This window comes from Palaemon carinicauda, chromosome 32 (genome assembly GCF_036898095.1).
Source record: "Palaemon carinicauda isolate YSFRI2023 chromosome 32, ASM3689809v2, whole genome shotgun sequence".
Classification (NCBI taxonomy): domain Eukaryota; kingdom Metazoa; phylum Arthropoda; class Malacostraca; order Decapoda; family Palaemonidae; genus Palaemon; species Palaemon carinicauda.
This window is the reverse complement of record NC_090756.1, coordinates 15864346-15881292: the sequence shown is the minus strand read 5'-3', so window position 1 is coordinate 15881292 and position 16947 is coordinate 15864346. Positions and strand designations below refer to the sequence as shown.

The following is a 16947-nucleotide window of genomic DNA, read 5'->3' as shown; positions in this document are numbered from 1 at the left end:
TATATATTCACCGGGTAAGTATATTCAAAAATTTATTTTATAATCAAAATATCATTTTTAAATATTAAACTTAGCCGGTGAATATATAATAGCTGATTCACACCAATGGTGGTGGGTAGAGACCAGTATTAATACAATAAAGGCGTATATGCTCAAGAGTTTTTGACAACTATTCAAAAAACAGACTTAAGTATAGGTACCTGGTAAGGAAGCAGACTCTGATTATTACTCTGCCTCATTAGTCCGCTATCCTCACGAAGCCCAGCGATCCTCTTAGGATGCTGAAAGACTCCCAGGAGCTGCTATAACCAGGGTGAACACCCCTATAACAGGACCTCATCAATACCCTTAATCTGGGCGCTCTCAAGAAACAATATTTTGACCACCCGCCAAATCAAAAAGATTGCGAAAGACTTCTTAGCCTCCCCTACAACCCAAAATAAGATTAAAAATTTCAAGAGTAGATTAAAAGGATATTGGGATTAAGGGAATGTAGTGGTAGAGCCTTCACCCACTACTGCACTCGCTGCTACGAATGGTCCCAGTGTGTAGCAGTCCTCATAAAGAGTCTAGACATCTTTCAAGTAATATGAAGCGAAAACCGACTTGCCTCTCCAAAAGGTCGCGTCCATAATACTTTTAATGGGTCTATTTTGCTTAAACGCTACAGAAGTTGCTATCGCTCTAACTTCATGAGCCTTGACTTTAAATAAATTATGATCCTTCTCACTTAATTGAGAGTGTGCCTCCCGAATCAAAAGTCTAATAAAATAAGACCACGCATTCTTAGACATGGGCAAAGAGGGCTTTTTAACGGAGCACCATAAAGCCTCTGAACAACCTCGTCGCGGTTTAGTTCTGGATAAACAAAATTTAAGAGCTCTAACGGGGCACAGCACTCTTTCAACTTCATTCCCCACAATCTCAGAAAGACTGGGGATTTCAAATGATTTAGGCCAAGGACGAGACAGAAGTTCATTCTTGGCCAAAAAAACCAAGTTGAAGAGCGCATACTGCTTTATTAGCGGAGAAGCCGATGTTCTTGCTAAAAGCATGTATCTCACTAACCCTTTTAGCCGAAGCCAAGCTCACCAAAAAAAAAAAAAAAGTGTCTTGAGGGTAAGATCCTTCAGGGAGGCTGAATTTAATGGTTCAAACCTGTCTGACATAAGGAACTGTAGGACCACGTCCAAGTTCCAAGCAGGAGTCGAAATATGACGCTCCTTGGAAGTCTCGAAAGACTTAAGCAGGTCTTGGAGATCTTTGTTATTAGAAAGATCCAAACCCTTATGCCTGAAAACAGAAGCTAACACGCTTCTGTAGCCTATAATGGTGGATGCAGAGAGGGAGCGACCGTTTCTCAGATAAGGCAGAAAATCCGCAATCTGCGCTACAGAGGCACTTGGAAGAGGAAATAGAGGAGGACTTGCACCAGTCTCTAAATGCCTCCCATTTCGACTGATAGATCCTGAAGGTAGAGGATCTTCTAGCCCTCGCGATCGCTCTAGCTGCCTCCTTCGAAAACCCTCGAGCTCAAGAGAGTCTTTCGATAGTCTGAAGGCAGTTAGACGAAGCGTGGGGAGGCTTTGATGAAATCTCTTTACGTGAGGCTGTCGCAAGAGATCCATCCGTAACGGCAGACTTCTTGGAACGTCTACCAGCCATAGAAGTACCTCTGTGAACCACTCTCTCGCGGGCCAGAGTGGAGCAACCCATGTCAACCTGGTCCCTTCGTGAGAGGTGAACTTCTGCAGCACCTTGTTTAGGATCTTGAAAGGTGGAAAGGCATAAACGTCCAGGTGAGACCAGTCCAGCAGGAAAGCGTCTATGTGGGCTGCCTCTGGATCTGGAACTGGAAAGCAGTAAGTCGAGAGCCTCTTTGTCAGTGAAGTCGCAAAAAGATCTATGGTGGGTTGACCCCATGTCATCCATAGCTTCTCGCACACAGCCTTATGCAACGTCCACTCCATGGAGATGATTTGTCCTCTTCTGCTGAGGCAGTCCGCCAAGACATTCATTTTTCCTTGCACAAATCTCGCCAAAGGAGAGATGTTACTTGCCTTAAATGGAGTTCTTTCTGATCCGTGGATCAAAAACTCGAGCATTCCAGACTGTCCAGTGGAGCTCCCTAACCCAAATCCGATGCATCTGAATACAACACATGGTTTGGGTTCTTGATCGCAAGAGAAAGACCTTCTCGAAGTCTGATGTTGCTGTCCCACCAAGTCAGACATGTCTAGACTGAGTTGGAGATTGGGAAAGAGATACTCTCTAAGCCCTTCTCCTTGTTCCAATGGTTTAGGTGAAATTGGAGAGGGCATAGGTTGAGTCTCCCCAGAGAGATAAACTACTCCAGCGATGAAAGAGTTCCCACGAGGCTAGTTCAAACTCTTACAGAGCAACTGTTTTTCTCTTGCAAGTGAAGGACTTTTAACAGAGCTTGTTCCATTCTTGTGGGAGACGAAAAGGCCCGAAAAATCAGACACTGTACCTCCATTCCCAAATAAAGAATAGTCTGGGATGGGGTACTGTAAGTTACGACTTCTCTACGTTCACTATGAGACCTAGCTCCTTGGTTACGTCTAATGTCCATTAGAGGCTCTCCAGACAGCGATATAATGACGACGCCCTGATTAGCCAGTCGTCAAAATAAAGGGAGGCTCAGAATCCTCAAAAAATGTAGAAAGCTTGCTACATTTTGCAAGGGCCTTGTAAAAACAAGAGGAGCAGGAATGAGGCCGAAGTACAGTGCTCGAAATTGGTACATTACTTTCCCGTCCACAAACCTCAGATGTTGTTGAAAGTTTGGATGAATCGGGATGTGGAAGTATGCATCCTGAAGGTCGAGAGAGACCATCCAGTCGCCTTCTCTTACTGCTGCCAAGACAGATTTGGTAGTCTTCATCGTGAACTTTGTCTTGACAATGAACACATTGAGCGCACTTACATCTTAAGTACTCCTGCAGTGAACGTGGCTGCCAGATCATTGGAGCCATCCCTGATAGCCTTGTTCCTGCAGTGAACGTGGCTGTCAGATCATTGGAGCCATCCCTGATAGCCTTGTTCATGCATGACATAATTGTACAGCAATACATTGACAGCTGGAGAGACCTTCTTACTTAAGGCTCCCAGGGACCAATCCAACAAATAAAAACTTCAAACGCTCGAAAAAACTCCTAACAGGAGATGGTCTAGCTCTGAAGCCGACCATAAAATCTTGGAGCGTCTCATGGCTAGACGACGAGGAGAGTCCACAAGGCTTAAGAAGTCTCCCTGGGCAGAGGCAGGTACTCCCAAGCCGAGAACTTCTCCTCGAGCTTCTCCTGTGTCACACCAGATGCCCGAGCGAGAAGCTAATTAAGAAGGAGGAAAAGCAAAAGCAGACTTTCCTAAACTTCTCCTGGATTCCAACCAGTCTCCCAGTAAGAGCATGGCCCTCTTGGAAGAACAAGAGAGAACTGACTTCGTAAAAGCAGGCGTCGAAGAAAGTCTAGAACAAAATTTCACTAAAGAAATTCATAATTAAAATACAAGGGATTGTAGGACAACCCTAGGTTACTCCTCTTCTGAATGATTCCCCAAAGGTACATTAGTTGAAAGGGGGTCATCAACTTCTTCAGAAGGCACATCATCTGATAAAACTAAAGTCTTGCGAGAAGGAGATTTATATTCAGAATGACGTGAAGGAAAAGCCTGACAGGCTACATCCACTTGTATATGAACAGAAGTTAAAGTTGGAGGGTCGATGTCACGTTGTGACTGCAGAGAATGTTATTCTACTACACGTCGTGACAGAAGTAACTGACGTTCAAACGTCCCGTAGTAACAGCGGTGACTGCTGTTCGATGCTATATCGTGATTACGATGACTGACCCTCGACGTCACGTCATGTCTACGGCGTCCACCGCTCAACGTCACGTTCTGCATCTCAACGTCACGCTGTGACTGCGGTGGCTGACGTTCAAAGCGATCAAAGTTACATGGAGATTTATGCTCCGCATCTCGCTTAACAGCAAAGCTGTCACTAGAGATAACGTCAGCGTGGCGTAACAAAGCTCGTCTAGAAGGTTGAAGACTCGAATCACGTATCCCAGAACCGTGACGTACAAAAAGCAAAGGATCCTTTCGCACAGGAACAGGATCGAAAGCTTCTATTGAAGAAGAAAGCTTTAACAGCATATTTAACTTCGGATCAACCTGTGACTGCAGTGGCTGACGTTCAAACGTCACGTAGTAAACAGCAGTGACTGCTGATCAATGCTATATCGAGACTACGGTGACTGACACTCGACGTCACGTTGTGTCCACGGCGTCCACCGCTCAACGTCACGTCGAGTCTGTGGCAGAAACGTCTGTACATGAACGTCATCGCTATGAACGGGACTCTTATTATGACTACAGCTAGGACGTTGAACTTGTTCTGAAGGAACTAATAAACGTTTCAACCGTCTCGAAACTATACGCCCAGGCTTTTAAAGAGACGAATCATCGGAAGACAAGGAGAAACTTCGTCTCTCCTGTCCTATGGCAAGGACGTGCTTGCCGAGCAACGTCTGATACCTTTGAGGGAACGTCTGTTCGTTGGTTTACACTCCTCACTCCCTTAGGTCCTACGACATTCCTTCTCCCTGGTGCAGGGGAGCCTGAAAGAGGTCTCGGACTAGGCAAGTGACAAGCACGAACAAACGAACCCTCCGCAACACAGAACATGTTTTTTGCACTTACTTCACTGATATCGTATTTTTCAATAATTTCACATTAGACATGAATAAAACTGATTTCTACCTGAAGCACGCAATTCTCCCTTAAATCAAAAGGTTAGAATTGCGAAATGAGTCGTATAATGTAAGCACATTAGTACAAAATGAAACACACATGCAAAAATCAATAAACATATACATATATATCGAATAAAACAGAAATATATAAAGTTAAAAAGATCAGTGACTGGGGAGGAGACTAAACACTAGTTCACTAAGGACTACGTTTTCAATCTCTCACCGTACAGTGCCTTGGGACGAGAATAAAAACTAAAACGTTTTATCCTCTCTCCCCGTACAGAGACTTGGGACGAGAGTAAAACCTGAATCGAGAACAACGTAATCGCTCCCAAACTCCTTGTACAGAGACTTGGGACGAGAATAAAGATCGGATCGTTCTCTCTTTCTCTCTCTCTCTCTCTCTTGTCACACACAAGAGAATTGCCCACTCACCCTTCGTCAATAACAGGTTATTTGACCAAAGGAAAAATCTGAAAGGACTAAGAAATTGAAAATTAACAAGTTCCTTTAAATTAGTATCTAAAACACTTCAGTTTGAAAGAAGAATGAACAAAACGTCAAAATCGATTTACTCTTTCTGCAAAGTGAAACCGTGATTCTCTCTTTCTCTATCGTAACGATAGAGCGCAAACTGCGTAGCATAAATAAACCAAACGTTAGTTCATCTTTGAAAAAACAGCACGAAGACTATTCAAAGAATATATTTCTTAAAATATTTTCTAAAAAAATTCATCTCATAACTCTTACAGAGCAATTGATTTAAACTTAACAAAAATAAAAGTTGAATGGGCTCAACGTTGTTTAACTTCGTTTTCCAAGTTAGGACCGCCTACAAGGAATAGGTAAAGGCCGCATATAAACAAAACATAAAATTTATCTTGATGTTTAGTATAAATGGAAAGCTAATCGAAGAGGCCTAATAAAGGCGGGTGAGATATAAAATATATAGAGGAAAATCTATAAATATCAACAATAATTTATAAAGTGATAAAATAATTACTAAAAGCCTTAAACACACTTCCGTACACTGAGGGAAGGGTCGGCCAACTTTTCTCTATGGAAAAACCAGAGATTAAAAAAAAAGCAAGGGCAAAACACTTTTCCTCTCCTTTCAAAAGCATTTCTTTTGAAGATAGTATTGAATAATCCAACACGGCGAAAGCAATAAAACCAAAACCAAGTACTTCACCAATTCGGTAGAAAACTCGAGGTCATAAAGCGAGTGGAACCAACTTGTCGACAAGACCGACAGAGAAGAACTGGAGATGTTGACAAGTATATGTGGTATCTGGCCGATAGTCGGCGCTGGTGGTCACACCCGCAACCTTCACGGCGATCGCTCGTGAGTTTTTGGAATCTGTCGAGCCGTCGGAGACGTCAGCCATTATATATTCACCGGCTAAGTTTAATATTTAAAATTCCAGTAATATTTCCTAAATTCCTCATGCACACATTTCATATTAAATTAATTATTGATGAAATAAAGAATTCTCTAGAATTTTGCAAGGCAAAGAGTAGAGGAAAGACAGGAAAGCCTACCTATATAAAACCTGTGCACCCGATCAGCGCCATCTATTGCTGACACACCCAACTAATTGGCTAAAAAAACTCAACAGGATTTGGTATTTCAGAGGGTTCATAAATTACATTACTGTACTATAATAGTTATCCAATAATTGGTCTATTTGGTCTATTATTATTCATCTAGTGATTTTCCATATATTGTATTAAATCGTATTGATCACTAGACTACCTATATCCTTTTTTTATACATATTTAGTTTGTTGCCTCTTCATCTACTTTCTCATACGCTGAGGACTCCCTTCCTTTACACGAGAAGAGTGAATACGAAATTTAATACTCACATGTATTTATTACTATCATTAAACACCCGACTGCGTATATCACCTTTAGAATATTGTCACAAATAAAACAGTGTTGAAACCGTTTGGGGTCATGCTAATGACCTTTTCTGCTGCCTACACTTGAGAATAGATAGACTCAGCACCCATTGGCGTCAAGAAGCTGTTGACGTCTTATACATGATGACTAAATCTTTTTCCTGTCTCCACTTTTGTCGTTGCAGGATGTTGGGGAGACTACAGCCAGGAGACCAGTAGAAACTGCTCTCAATTTGAATAAGGGACCTATACATAGAACCCCATAGGCAAGATGGCACCTACCCCATGACGCCCAAAGGATCACGTCTTGATAGCCTGCCACGCCTGTTTTCAGTTTGAAGAGAGCCATGATTAAGGGCTAACGTCCTTCCGTTGTGCCCGAGGGCACCCAAGATAAGCCTTTTTGACTTGTATTTTTCTTGGTGTAATGTAAAGTAACTTTTGTTTGGTCTCCCAGCTGTAGTCTTGCCCGATCGATGATGTGTATTTAATTGATGTAAGAGCACATGTTTAATAGTCATTTGAAAATCTTTTAAATATGAAGACTGTTTAACCACGCTAACCAGAACTAGTGACTTTGATAACGTAAATGAAGTGCTCAGAAATAATGTAATAACACTTTGTTCAAATACATGTAAGTTTGAAAGATCAGATTTGCCTCCGTCTTATCCCGTTTCCTGAATTATAACTTTTAAAAAATAATTTGTCTGTGCATTGGGACAATATGGCTAATCTTGAGACTTTACACACATCTGCAAAATGCAAGTTACGGTTAGGCTGTGTATTTAATGTATATACTGTATAATATTGCAAATATAACTTACTGAATATGCAAAAAAAAAAAAAACACACAACCGGAATAGGACCTGTGCGCCTGAGACTAAACTATAGGTGGGGAGATTGGTGGTGGGTGGTCTAAAATTGTCTCAGGCTTGTTAACAGCCACATTTTTCTCATACTATCTAGAGATATGGTCAGAAAAGATGCTCTAAATTTTCTGCATTTAATGTGTTTATTTTTTTTTTTAGAGGTACAAGTTTGTGCTTACATTAGTAAAATAAGGGCATCTCGAAGTGGCCTTATCCACTATTAGGCCCTGTTTCAATATATAATCTCAGACTTTAATGAAGTACACATGTATTTTAAGTTATAATCATCTATACATTCAATATACAACTTCACCTTCACTTTGCATCGATAAACTTGAGGAAAAAAAGAACAATTAATTCATAGTTTATGCTTGAGGGGCAATATATTCAACATAGGCTTCTTGTTTTACATGTCAACGGCATTGCTACAATTGTTTTGAGGACTTTAGTTAGCCTTACTAGATTGTCAGATCCCAAATTCCCCTAAGAAGGATTGTCAGATCCCAAATTCCCCTAAGAAGGATTGTCAGATCCCAAATTCCCCTAAGAAGGATTGTCAGATCTCAAATTCCCCTAAGAAGGATTGTCAGATCCCAAATTCCCCTAAGAAGGATTGTCAGATCCCAAATTCCCCTAAGAAGAATTGTCAGATCTCAAATTCCCCTAAGAAGGATTGTCAGATCCCAAATTCCCCTAAGAAGGATTGTCAGACCCCCAAATTCCCCTAAGAAGGATTGTCAGATCCCAAATTCCCCTAAGAAGGATTGTCAGATCTCAAATTCCCCTAAGAAGGATTGTCAGATCCCAAATTCCCCTAAGAAGGATTGTCAGATCCCAAATTCCCCTAAGAAGGATTGTCAGATCTCAAATTCCCCTAAGGAGGAGTGTCAGATCCCAAATTCCCCTAAGAAGGATTGTCAGATCCCAAATTCCCCTAAGAAGGATTGTCAGATCTCAAATTCCCCTAAGGAGGAGTGTCAGATCCCAAATTCCCCTAAGAAGGATGGAAATACTACATAATCGTGAGTCTAAATGGAATTAGAAGAACCGTGAGTATCTTTTTTTTCAATGCTAAATTTTGTTTTAATCATGGTGTAGCATATATTTGTATCATGCCTGATAATAAACACCCATCATAGTTTGAAAAGAACACTGGAGAAATATTTCCATCTGGCATCACTGACTTGAGTAAGCAAGTAGCGGATGACATGCACGTAATATATCAGTGTCATCTGTTGCCGATGTTCCCTATTGAAGCGGGCAAATGCTCGCAGATACTCAAGCAACGTTCCTGTCGTCCCTGTACTGCTGGGAAGAGGAATATTTTTTCCAGCGGTTTGTGTGACTATACTCAATTTTTTTTAATGAGGCACATTTGCACCGACTCTCAGTGGTGCCCTTTTAGCTCGAAAAAAGTTTCCTGCTACCTGATTAGTTAGAATTATCTTGTCCAACCAATCAGCGAGCAGGAAACGTTTCCGAGCTAAACGGGCACCCGTGCGAGTCGGTGCAAATCTGCCTCGCTAAAAAAAAATTGACTATAGGTCTAGTTAGTTTCCAGCTAACTTGGTATCACTGTGTGACTCAACTTGCAGTGAGATGTTTTTTCAGTTTTCTGTTCAGCAACAACTATCTGTATTATTTCAGAAACCATGCAACAAAGTCATCCCCAAATTATTGCTTTATTACAAAATATCAACAAAATATGAGAAAATATAAAAATACTGCATCAACAAGTAATACATCGTAGCGGCGTCTGCTTGGATACCATTAGTTGGCATTTTTTGCATTTAGATGTGTTGGTGAGTCATCAGCTGACCATCAAAAAGAAAAAAAGTTTCTAGTTGCCTTCATTAATTAAAGAAAGTGCATTCAAAATAAGTTTATTTATTACATATGAATGATGATTGTAGGCTTATATTTTATGTCTGGTGCGTGTGTTTGTATGTCATTACTGAGGTGTTTGAGAGTTGTCAAACTGCCCTATACAACTTTACCTTAGTGTTAAGATAACACTAAGGGGAAAAAAGTGAGTCTTATGACAAGGAAAATACGGTACTTCCTAAATACATCCCAAATACCAGTCCTTTTCAGTGTGGAAAATATATGAAAGGATATTAGATAACATAAACCACTTGTGGCTCTAATATTCCTAGCTTTTGGATACAGCACTAAGCTTCAGATATAATGGGTTTGTACTTTTAATGAAATTAGTTAAAAATGCATGATACAAGTACTACACTGCTTTTTACATGACATGCAAGGACTAATATCTATGATGGATCTCACCTTATCCAAGGCTGTATTGGGAAAGACTTGATGCAAAAACACGAGAAGCTTTGGCACTTTGGTCTGCAGGAGCCCCTTCAAATCGGCCAGCAGTTTATCGTTGAGAATCAGACAAGTTCTGCTCCATGAAAAGTCTCGCCGGATGACGTCGTGCGAGTTATTAATGGAGGTTTTTAATTTCATCTTGAAAAAATCATCCTGTAAAATAAAATTAAATTTGATTGATTCCAGCAAGAAAATAATATGCTAGTCAGTGGCTCCACCTGAAATTCACAAACTGGTTTTAACATAAACGTACATAAATATCATCTCGACTAAATCATCTTGAAATGGTGAATTCTATTCAGTGACTGGTTGACAATAATCGTTGTGAAAAGTGTTGGCAATATGTAAGCTGGTTAAAGTAAACTTTTATAGAGTATAATTATCATTATCAATATACTATTATCATTAGATCATTCAGCAATACCAGTGGGGAAAATTTAAAGGATTTGATCAACTTGTGATTTTCAAAAGTAGTGGCACCACAGTATATTGATTCACATTTTCTTCCCACTGCTTTGAAATTAGTCTACAATTTTCTAGGAAAATCACAAATTTCTAAAGTAATTTGTATTTTTCCTAATCATGCAAACCTGAGTCATATAATAGAAGTTCACTGGCTACTTTTCTCTTGGTAAGGGTAGAGGACACTTAAGCTATGTAAGCAGCTCTTCTAGGAGAAGGACACTCCAAAATCAAACAAGTGTTCTCTAGTCTTGGGTAGTGTTATAGCCTCTGTACCATGGTCTTCCACTGTCTTGGGTTAGAGTTCTCTTGCTTGAGGGTACAATCGGGCCCATTAACAAAACAAGAGGAAGAGAAATTAGATAGAATAAAGTTTTTATTGTTTATATAGGAAATATTTATTTCAATGTTGTTGCTGTTCTTAAAATATTTTGTTTTTCCTTGTTTCCTTTCCGTACTGGGATATTTTCATCGTTGGGGCCCCTGGGCTTATAGCATCCTGCTTTTCCAACTAGGGTTGTAGCTTAGCAAGAAGTAGTAGTAGTAATAATAATAATAATAATAATATTAATAATAATAATAATAATAATAATAATAGTAATAATGACGACTTTACGAACCTGGAATGGCTACTAAGAATTAAATTAATTTACATTTAAACATTTTAAAGAACTTATAACAGGCAGGTGGAGAGAAAACAAAACACTCACTTTTGAACTTAGGCCTGGGACTTCTGGGGTTGAGATGGGAAGTATATCTTGAACTCTGGTTTGTATAATTAGGAAACAATCAAAAATTTATTAATCAATTAGCGTTTTCCTTAACCATACAAACAAGAGACCTTCATTAGAGAAAGGTCTTAAGCACAGCTAGGATGGCAGTTTAAACTTTTAACAAAGTGGTAGGATTAGTTGGCAGGTGGCGGGTAGGGCACGCCCACCAGGTAGCGTAAGATTCACCGAGGCAGGTAGTGGAACTTGTGATTTGCTCCTATACATAATACAAACCTTCGACCTTTACTAGGAAACTCAATCAAAGGAAGGGCGAAAAGTCCTTATAACCAAATTGGCTGATTTACTGACTTGGGATTTATCAATGTACTTTAGTCCTGCACAGGAGCAAAAGCAATGACTCCTTTCAACCTCCCGACTATCTGACCACGGAAACTTCGCACGTGTTAGGCTAGGTCCCTCCCAGAAAACTGGTAGGCAGTCATGGAAGAAGAGTAAGGCCTCCGAAAGTTATAGGAGCACCAGGTAAGTCGGATGTCACCCGGAGTGTGGCAATTCAAGAGCCGTTAATGTAACTTGAAACCTATATTGTCGACAGATCGATATCAGTAAGCCAAGTAAGCATGGGGAGAGGCTAAGGTATCAAGAGGATCTGGTCTGTTGGAAGGTGACCAGAATGCTACCGATTTCCATGGAATGGGAAAGCAGCTTACTGGGAGGTGAACGGATCCTTTAATGGCGATACCAAGTGAGTAAAAAGCCTTTCTGCTACTCAGGAAAGTGTAAGGAGTTACTGAAGCATATTTGACATAACATTTCTCTAGTTGGAATGAATCTTGCGTAAAACTATCACCCCATCAACTGGCTAAGTTCTGGGACTGGGGAGCAGTATAACGGGAGCCTGAAGTTCAGGGACGTTGTAAACAGATCCACAGTCCGAGAACCACACAATGTCAGGACTTTGTTGGCTACTAGATGAGCCAAAGACCATTCAGAATCCACTATCCGAGTTACTCTGCTCAAGTTGTTGGTGAGCATATTCCTTTTGCCAGAAATGAAGTGAGCTAAGAGGGAGACAAGAGTGGATTTCTGCCTATCTCAGTATCTCTACTGCAAAAAAGTACCTCCTTGCTTGTTGATGTAAGCCACTACTGTGGTGCTGTCACTCATAACCACCATTGAGTGACCAACCAGGAACTGATGGAACTGTTGAAGGGCCAGGAAGATAGCCTTCATCTCAAAAAGGTCGTGTGGTGCAGCACGTGGGGCCCCCACCCTTCTTTTGATGTGTCTGAAAAGAGCATCAAGTCTGGGGGGAGGATGAGTAGATCGACCCCCATCAGCAGATTCTTGTCTGCCACCCACCACTCAAGGTCCCTCTGTTCCTCCGGTCCCATGGGGATCAGAACACCCTGGGAATCGAAGGCCTGATTCCAGTTGGACTTTAGCTGCCACTGGAGGGATCTTATCCTGAGGTGGCCATTGGGAACAAGACGAGCCAGAGATGATAGGTGCCGAGTAGAAATAGCCACCTCTGGGCTGGGAGTTCCTCTAGTTTGAAAAAAGGTCTTGCAACCTACACTGTCGTCTTATGGGAGGGATATGTGCAGGTTGGTGTTTATAACCATTCCTAGATATACCAGTCTTTGAGTGGGAAGCAGGGATGACTTCTTGAGGTTTACCATAATCCCCAGATCTTGGCAAAGCCCCAGAAGCTTGTCTTGTGTTGAAGAAGGGTTGTCAGTGAGTCTGCTAGGATCAGCCAGTCATCCAGATAACATTGGATAAGGATGCCGAACCTGTGATCCCAAGATGACACAAGGGTGAACTCTCGTGAAAACCTGGGGTGCTGTGGAAAGATCGAAGTGCAGCACCTTGAACTGGTATTTCTTGTTGTCCAGACTAAATCTCAGATACTTCCTTAAAGACGGATGGATTGGGATCTGGAAGTATATGTTCTTCAGGTCTAGTATGCACATGAAGTCCTGCGGTCTTGCCGCTTGTCTGAATGAGTCTGCGTCTCCATGCTGAACGAGGTTTGCTTGACAAACTTGTTAACTCTTTTACCCCCAAAGGACGTACTGGTACGTTTCACAAAACCCATCCCTTTACCCCCATGGACGTACCGGTACGTCCTTGCAAAAAAATGCTATAAAAATTCAGGCATTTTCCAAGAGAATGAGACCAACCTGACCTCTCTATGACAAAAATTAAGGCTGTTAGAGCAATTTAAAAAAATATACTGCAAAATGTGCTGGGAATAAAATAACCCCTTGGGGGTTAAGGGTTGGAAATTCCCAAAGAGCCTGGGGGTAAAAGGGTTAAGAGCTGAGAGGTCGATGACTGGTCTCCAGCCTCCAGATGTCTTTTTTACAAGAAAGACATCGACTGAAGAAGCATGGCCCCTCTACTGATCCCATCGCAAAGGAGTTTTTTGACATTGGAATCTTGCGATACCCTGCACAAATCACAGAGATTGTCCAGGGTTCGGCATTGAGCTGCATCCACCTATTCCAGCAGCGATGTAGGCATTCACTAACTGGTGGACAAGCAGGGTTATTGCCTATCCTAGTGTTTGTGGCCACAGTCGCCACCTCTAGGTGGTTTCCCTCCACAGGAGGACTTGGAGCCTTTCCTGTCCTTGGCAGGAAAGGGCATCTTAGACACCTTGTCTTTTGCTACAATCTTGTTCGTCGAGGGTTTTGGTTGACTGGTTTGCGGAGGAGCTGGTAGTTTGTAGGGTTGAGATGTCAGGGCCCTATGGAGGAGGGAGTCTTGGTGGGACTTTCTCCATCTCTCTGCAGCCTGCTTGACGTCGCTTTGCTCAAACAACAAGGAACCCTCCAGAGAGGAATTCTGGAGCCTTCCAATCCTGACATTTGGGACTTGGGTGATGGAACCTCTCGGCTATCGAGTCCCTGCGCTTTACCACAACAGGGTCTCAACAGATCCAAACCAAAGATATAGCCACAAAGTAGCCTGCATGGCATACTTTGCTACTTTCTCCTACTTAAGAAAAAGACTTGACGACTAGAAAGCCTCTCTAGAAAGACCCCCTTCATCAGTTCCTCTAGGAAATGGTGATGAGGAAGAGCCGGGCGGTGCTCATCAAGGACCTCAAAGTACAGTATCTCCTCTGCTGGACACCCAGATGCGGGAGTTGCTTGGAGGATGAGCCCGAATGGAGAGATGCAGAGTACATTGAGAGCTGTGCAGCAACCATACGCCGGGCACTCCTCAGACCCTGAGACCAGGGCAAAGCTGCACTGGATTTCGGGGGCTTCCGAGTGCCAAAGACACTATCTATGACAGTGTCTTCTGCCAACCCACTGAGGGTCCTCATAAAAGCCTGAACTTGCTAAAAGGCATGCTCTGACTCCCTCTGTTCACCTGCTAAAGAAAAACTGGAAGTTTGATCTTCCTCATCTACTGCCGAGGCCTCGTCTCGGGGTGGGTCATGGTCAGTATTGGAGCTACTAGATGACGGTTTGACCCCTCAGCTGGTCTAGGCCTCCTCAAAGACGATTTCAGCAGTGTCTTGGAGTCTTTACGATCCCTCCTACAAGGGAAAAAGGTATCCAGTACCGAAGGTTTTGATGGTGGAACCCTCTGATGGCCACCCGTAGAAGGAAGGGTGGAAACCTCAACAGGTTCCGAGGTCATAACGCTGCTGTTTCGTGGGACTTCCGGTATAGGGGATGGCTGGAAAGAGTCTGGCATACTCTTCCCTGCGGGTGCCTCTTGACTGAGGTGACGAGTGAGCAAGAGGGCGAGGGGAAGAGGAACCAGTGATGTTAGTCCTCTTCTTAGACATCCTGACTGGGGTCAGCTTGACCATAGATGATGAGATGTTGTCAGAGACTCCTCTTTCCCTCTTCAGGGGAGACAGAACTGTGAATCTTCACCTTGGATCCAATGATAAGGAAGACTTTTCCAAAGGAATCCAGGGAGTTTCCGCAGGTTGCGAAGATGGAATACCCGACGCGACGGCCTGGAAAGTTGCTTACCTCTAGCTACGAGCTCCAATGTATGCTGATGGTCTGAGTCAAGAGGATCTGAGGTAGGGTGCTCACACGTATTTACCTGGCGAGAAGGGTTATGCTGTTCGACGGGATATCTCTTGGAAGAGCTAGCCAATGACTGGCAAATAACGCATGGACGACGTCTATTCTCTTCTGCTGGTATGCGATGGGAAGGCCGGTGGGCGACCGAAGGTTGCTGACGCGTTGGCGAGCGCTGAAGAGTTGGTGCAGGGCCAACTGCTGAAACACGACGAGACGGTTAACTATGGTTTGACGATCGGCGAGTTAGTGATTGACTAGTCAGGGACTGACGCTCTGGCGAACGTAGCATTTGTGAGGAGTGTGTTGGTGAACACTACTTCGGTGATTGGCGAGGTTGACGAGCACGTGATCGGTGACAGGAAGATCAGTGAGCAAGCGATGGATGTGTCGGTAATCAGCGAGCGGGAGATCAGAGGGTCAGAGATTTGCGATTCAGAGACCTCGGCGAGTTGGAGAAAAGCAAGCAGGTAACGATCGGCAACCAGGAGGTTGGCGAAGAGATTGACGAGCAGTAGAACGTTGAGCAGGAGGTCGGCCAGCAAGTGATCAGTGAGCAGTAGGTCGGTGTGCTGCCGAACGATGACCTAGGGAAGGGATGTGCCCTTTAGAAGGGCACACATCCGCATAAGATCGTGAATGAATCCTCGACAGGGAGTCACGAACCGGGGTCACTGACGAGCAGGCAAGTCCGGAGAAACAGGCGTAGGTCGGGAACCAGAAGAACCATGACGAGAAAGATGGTGACATTCCTCCGCAGGAGCAGGAGGATCAGCAGGCCTCCAAAGACTAGTCTCTATATGTGGCCTCTCTTGCAAACAAGAGAGGTGATAACTTGCAGGAGACATGCCTTGGACTTTACTCCATCCCCGAAGAATGGTCAACAAGGGGGAGAGAACAGTCCTCGGCAGCAACGCAAGAAGCAGAGGACACGGCAAGAACAGTCTAATGGCAGGGCAGCAGACTATTCTTCAGACACCACTACGCCGACCACGGTCAAAGGATTCACTTCCGACACCAACAAACGCTGTAAACCAGCGTTGAAGCAGCTGCAGCAACATCTCCCTTAGAAGGCAGGCCGAGCAAACCCAGGAACGGCCAAACCTGGAGAAAGAAATAAGGATTCAAGGGGAGGGGGGGAGCCAGGGCGGTTTCACTCGGGGAAGCAACACCGTTTCTCGAGGACCGAGGATGTCCAGGAGTTAAATGGCTTGCACTACTAATCGACAGTTCCCCGGAAGAAACTGTTTGAGCAGGAGCTTTGGACGAAGATCGGGAAGCAGAAGAAGCCTCAGGTTTCTTTTACTTCGAAGAAACCTTCGAAGGAGAAGAATCCTGCTTGGCCTTCTTCTTTTTCCGACGTCCGAACCTTTCCCACCGGGAGGCAGACCACTCCCGGCATTTGAGAAACATTACTCTCATCACACCACAACCCCCTTCAAGCCCGACACATAAGGTGGGGATCGGTGCCCTCTGCAGACATAAAGGTACCACAGGAACGGCCCTTGGGACCATGGCAGGTACGCATGGTAGGCAGGAAGGCACAAACACACACACAAACTGAAAGAAATGGTAAAATAAAACAATGATTATTGGCGGTCCAAAAATGGGTGAGGAGGAAGAGTGGCAACAACTGTTCTCCATCCGAGCCAAAAGCAAAGTGATATACAGTCACAGGGGAGTGAGTAAGAGGGGTAGCTAACTAACCCCCCTACCAACCTGCTAACTAGCAGGATGGGTAGTTAACCCTCGCTAAATTCTAATGGCTCATAATTTCAGCTTCGCCAAAAGCAATACCCGTATAAATA

General features: G+C 43.3%; 1 protein-coding gene across 1 annotated transcript in view; it reads right to left on the bottom strand.

Annotated features, from left to right (window-relative positions):
* The window catches only part of LOC137625278 (uncharacterized), an 82736-nt gene that overhangs the window by 26807 nt on the left and 38982 nt on the right, over positions 1-16947 (bottom strand). The window contains exon 4 of the mRNA XM_068356078.1: positions 9841-10038. Coding sequence (XP_068212179.1) covers positions 9841-10038 — 198 coding nt within the window. The remainder of the gene's footprint in view (positions 1-9840; positions 10039-16947) is intronic.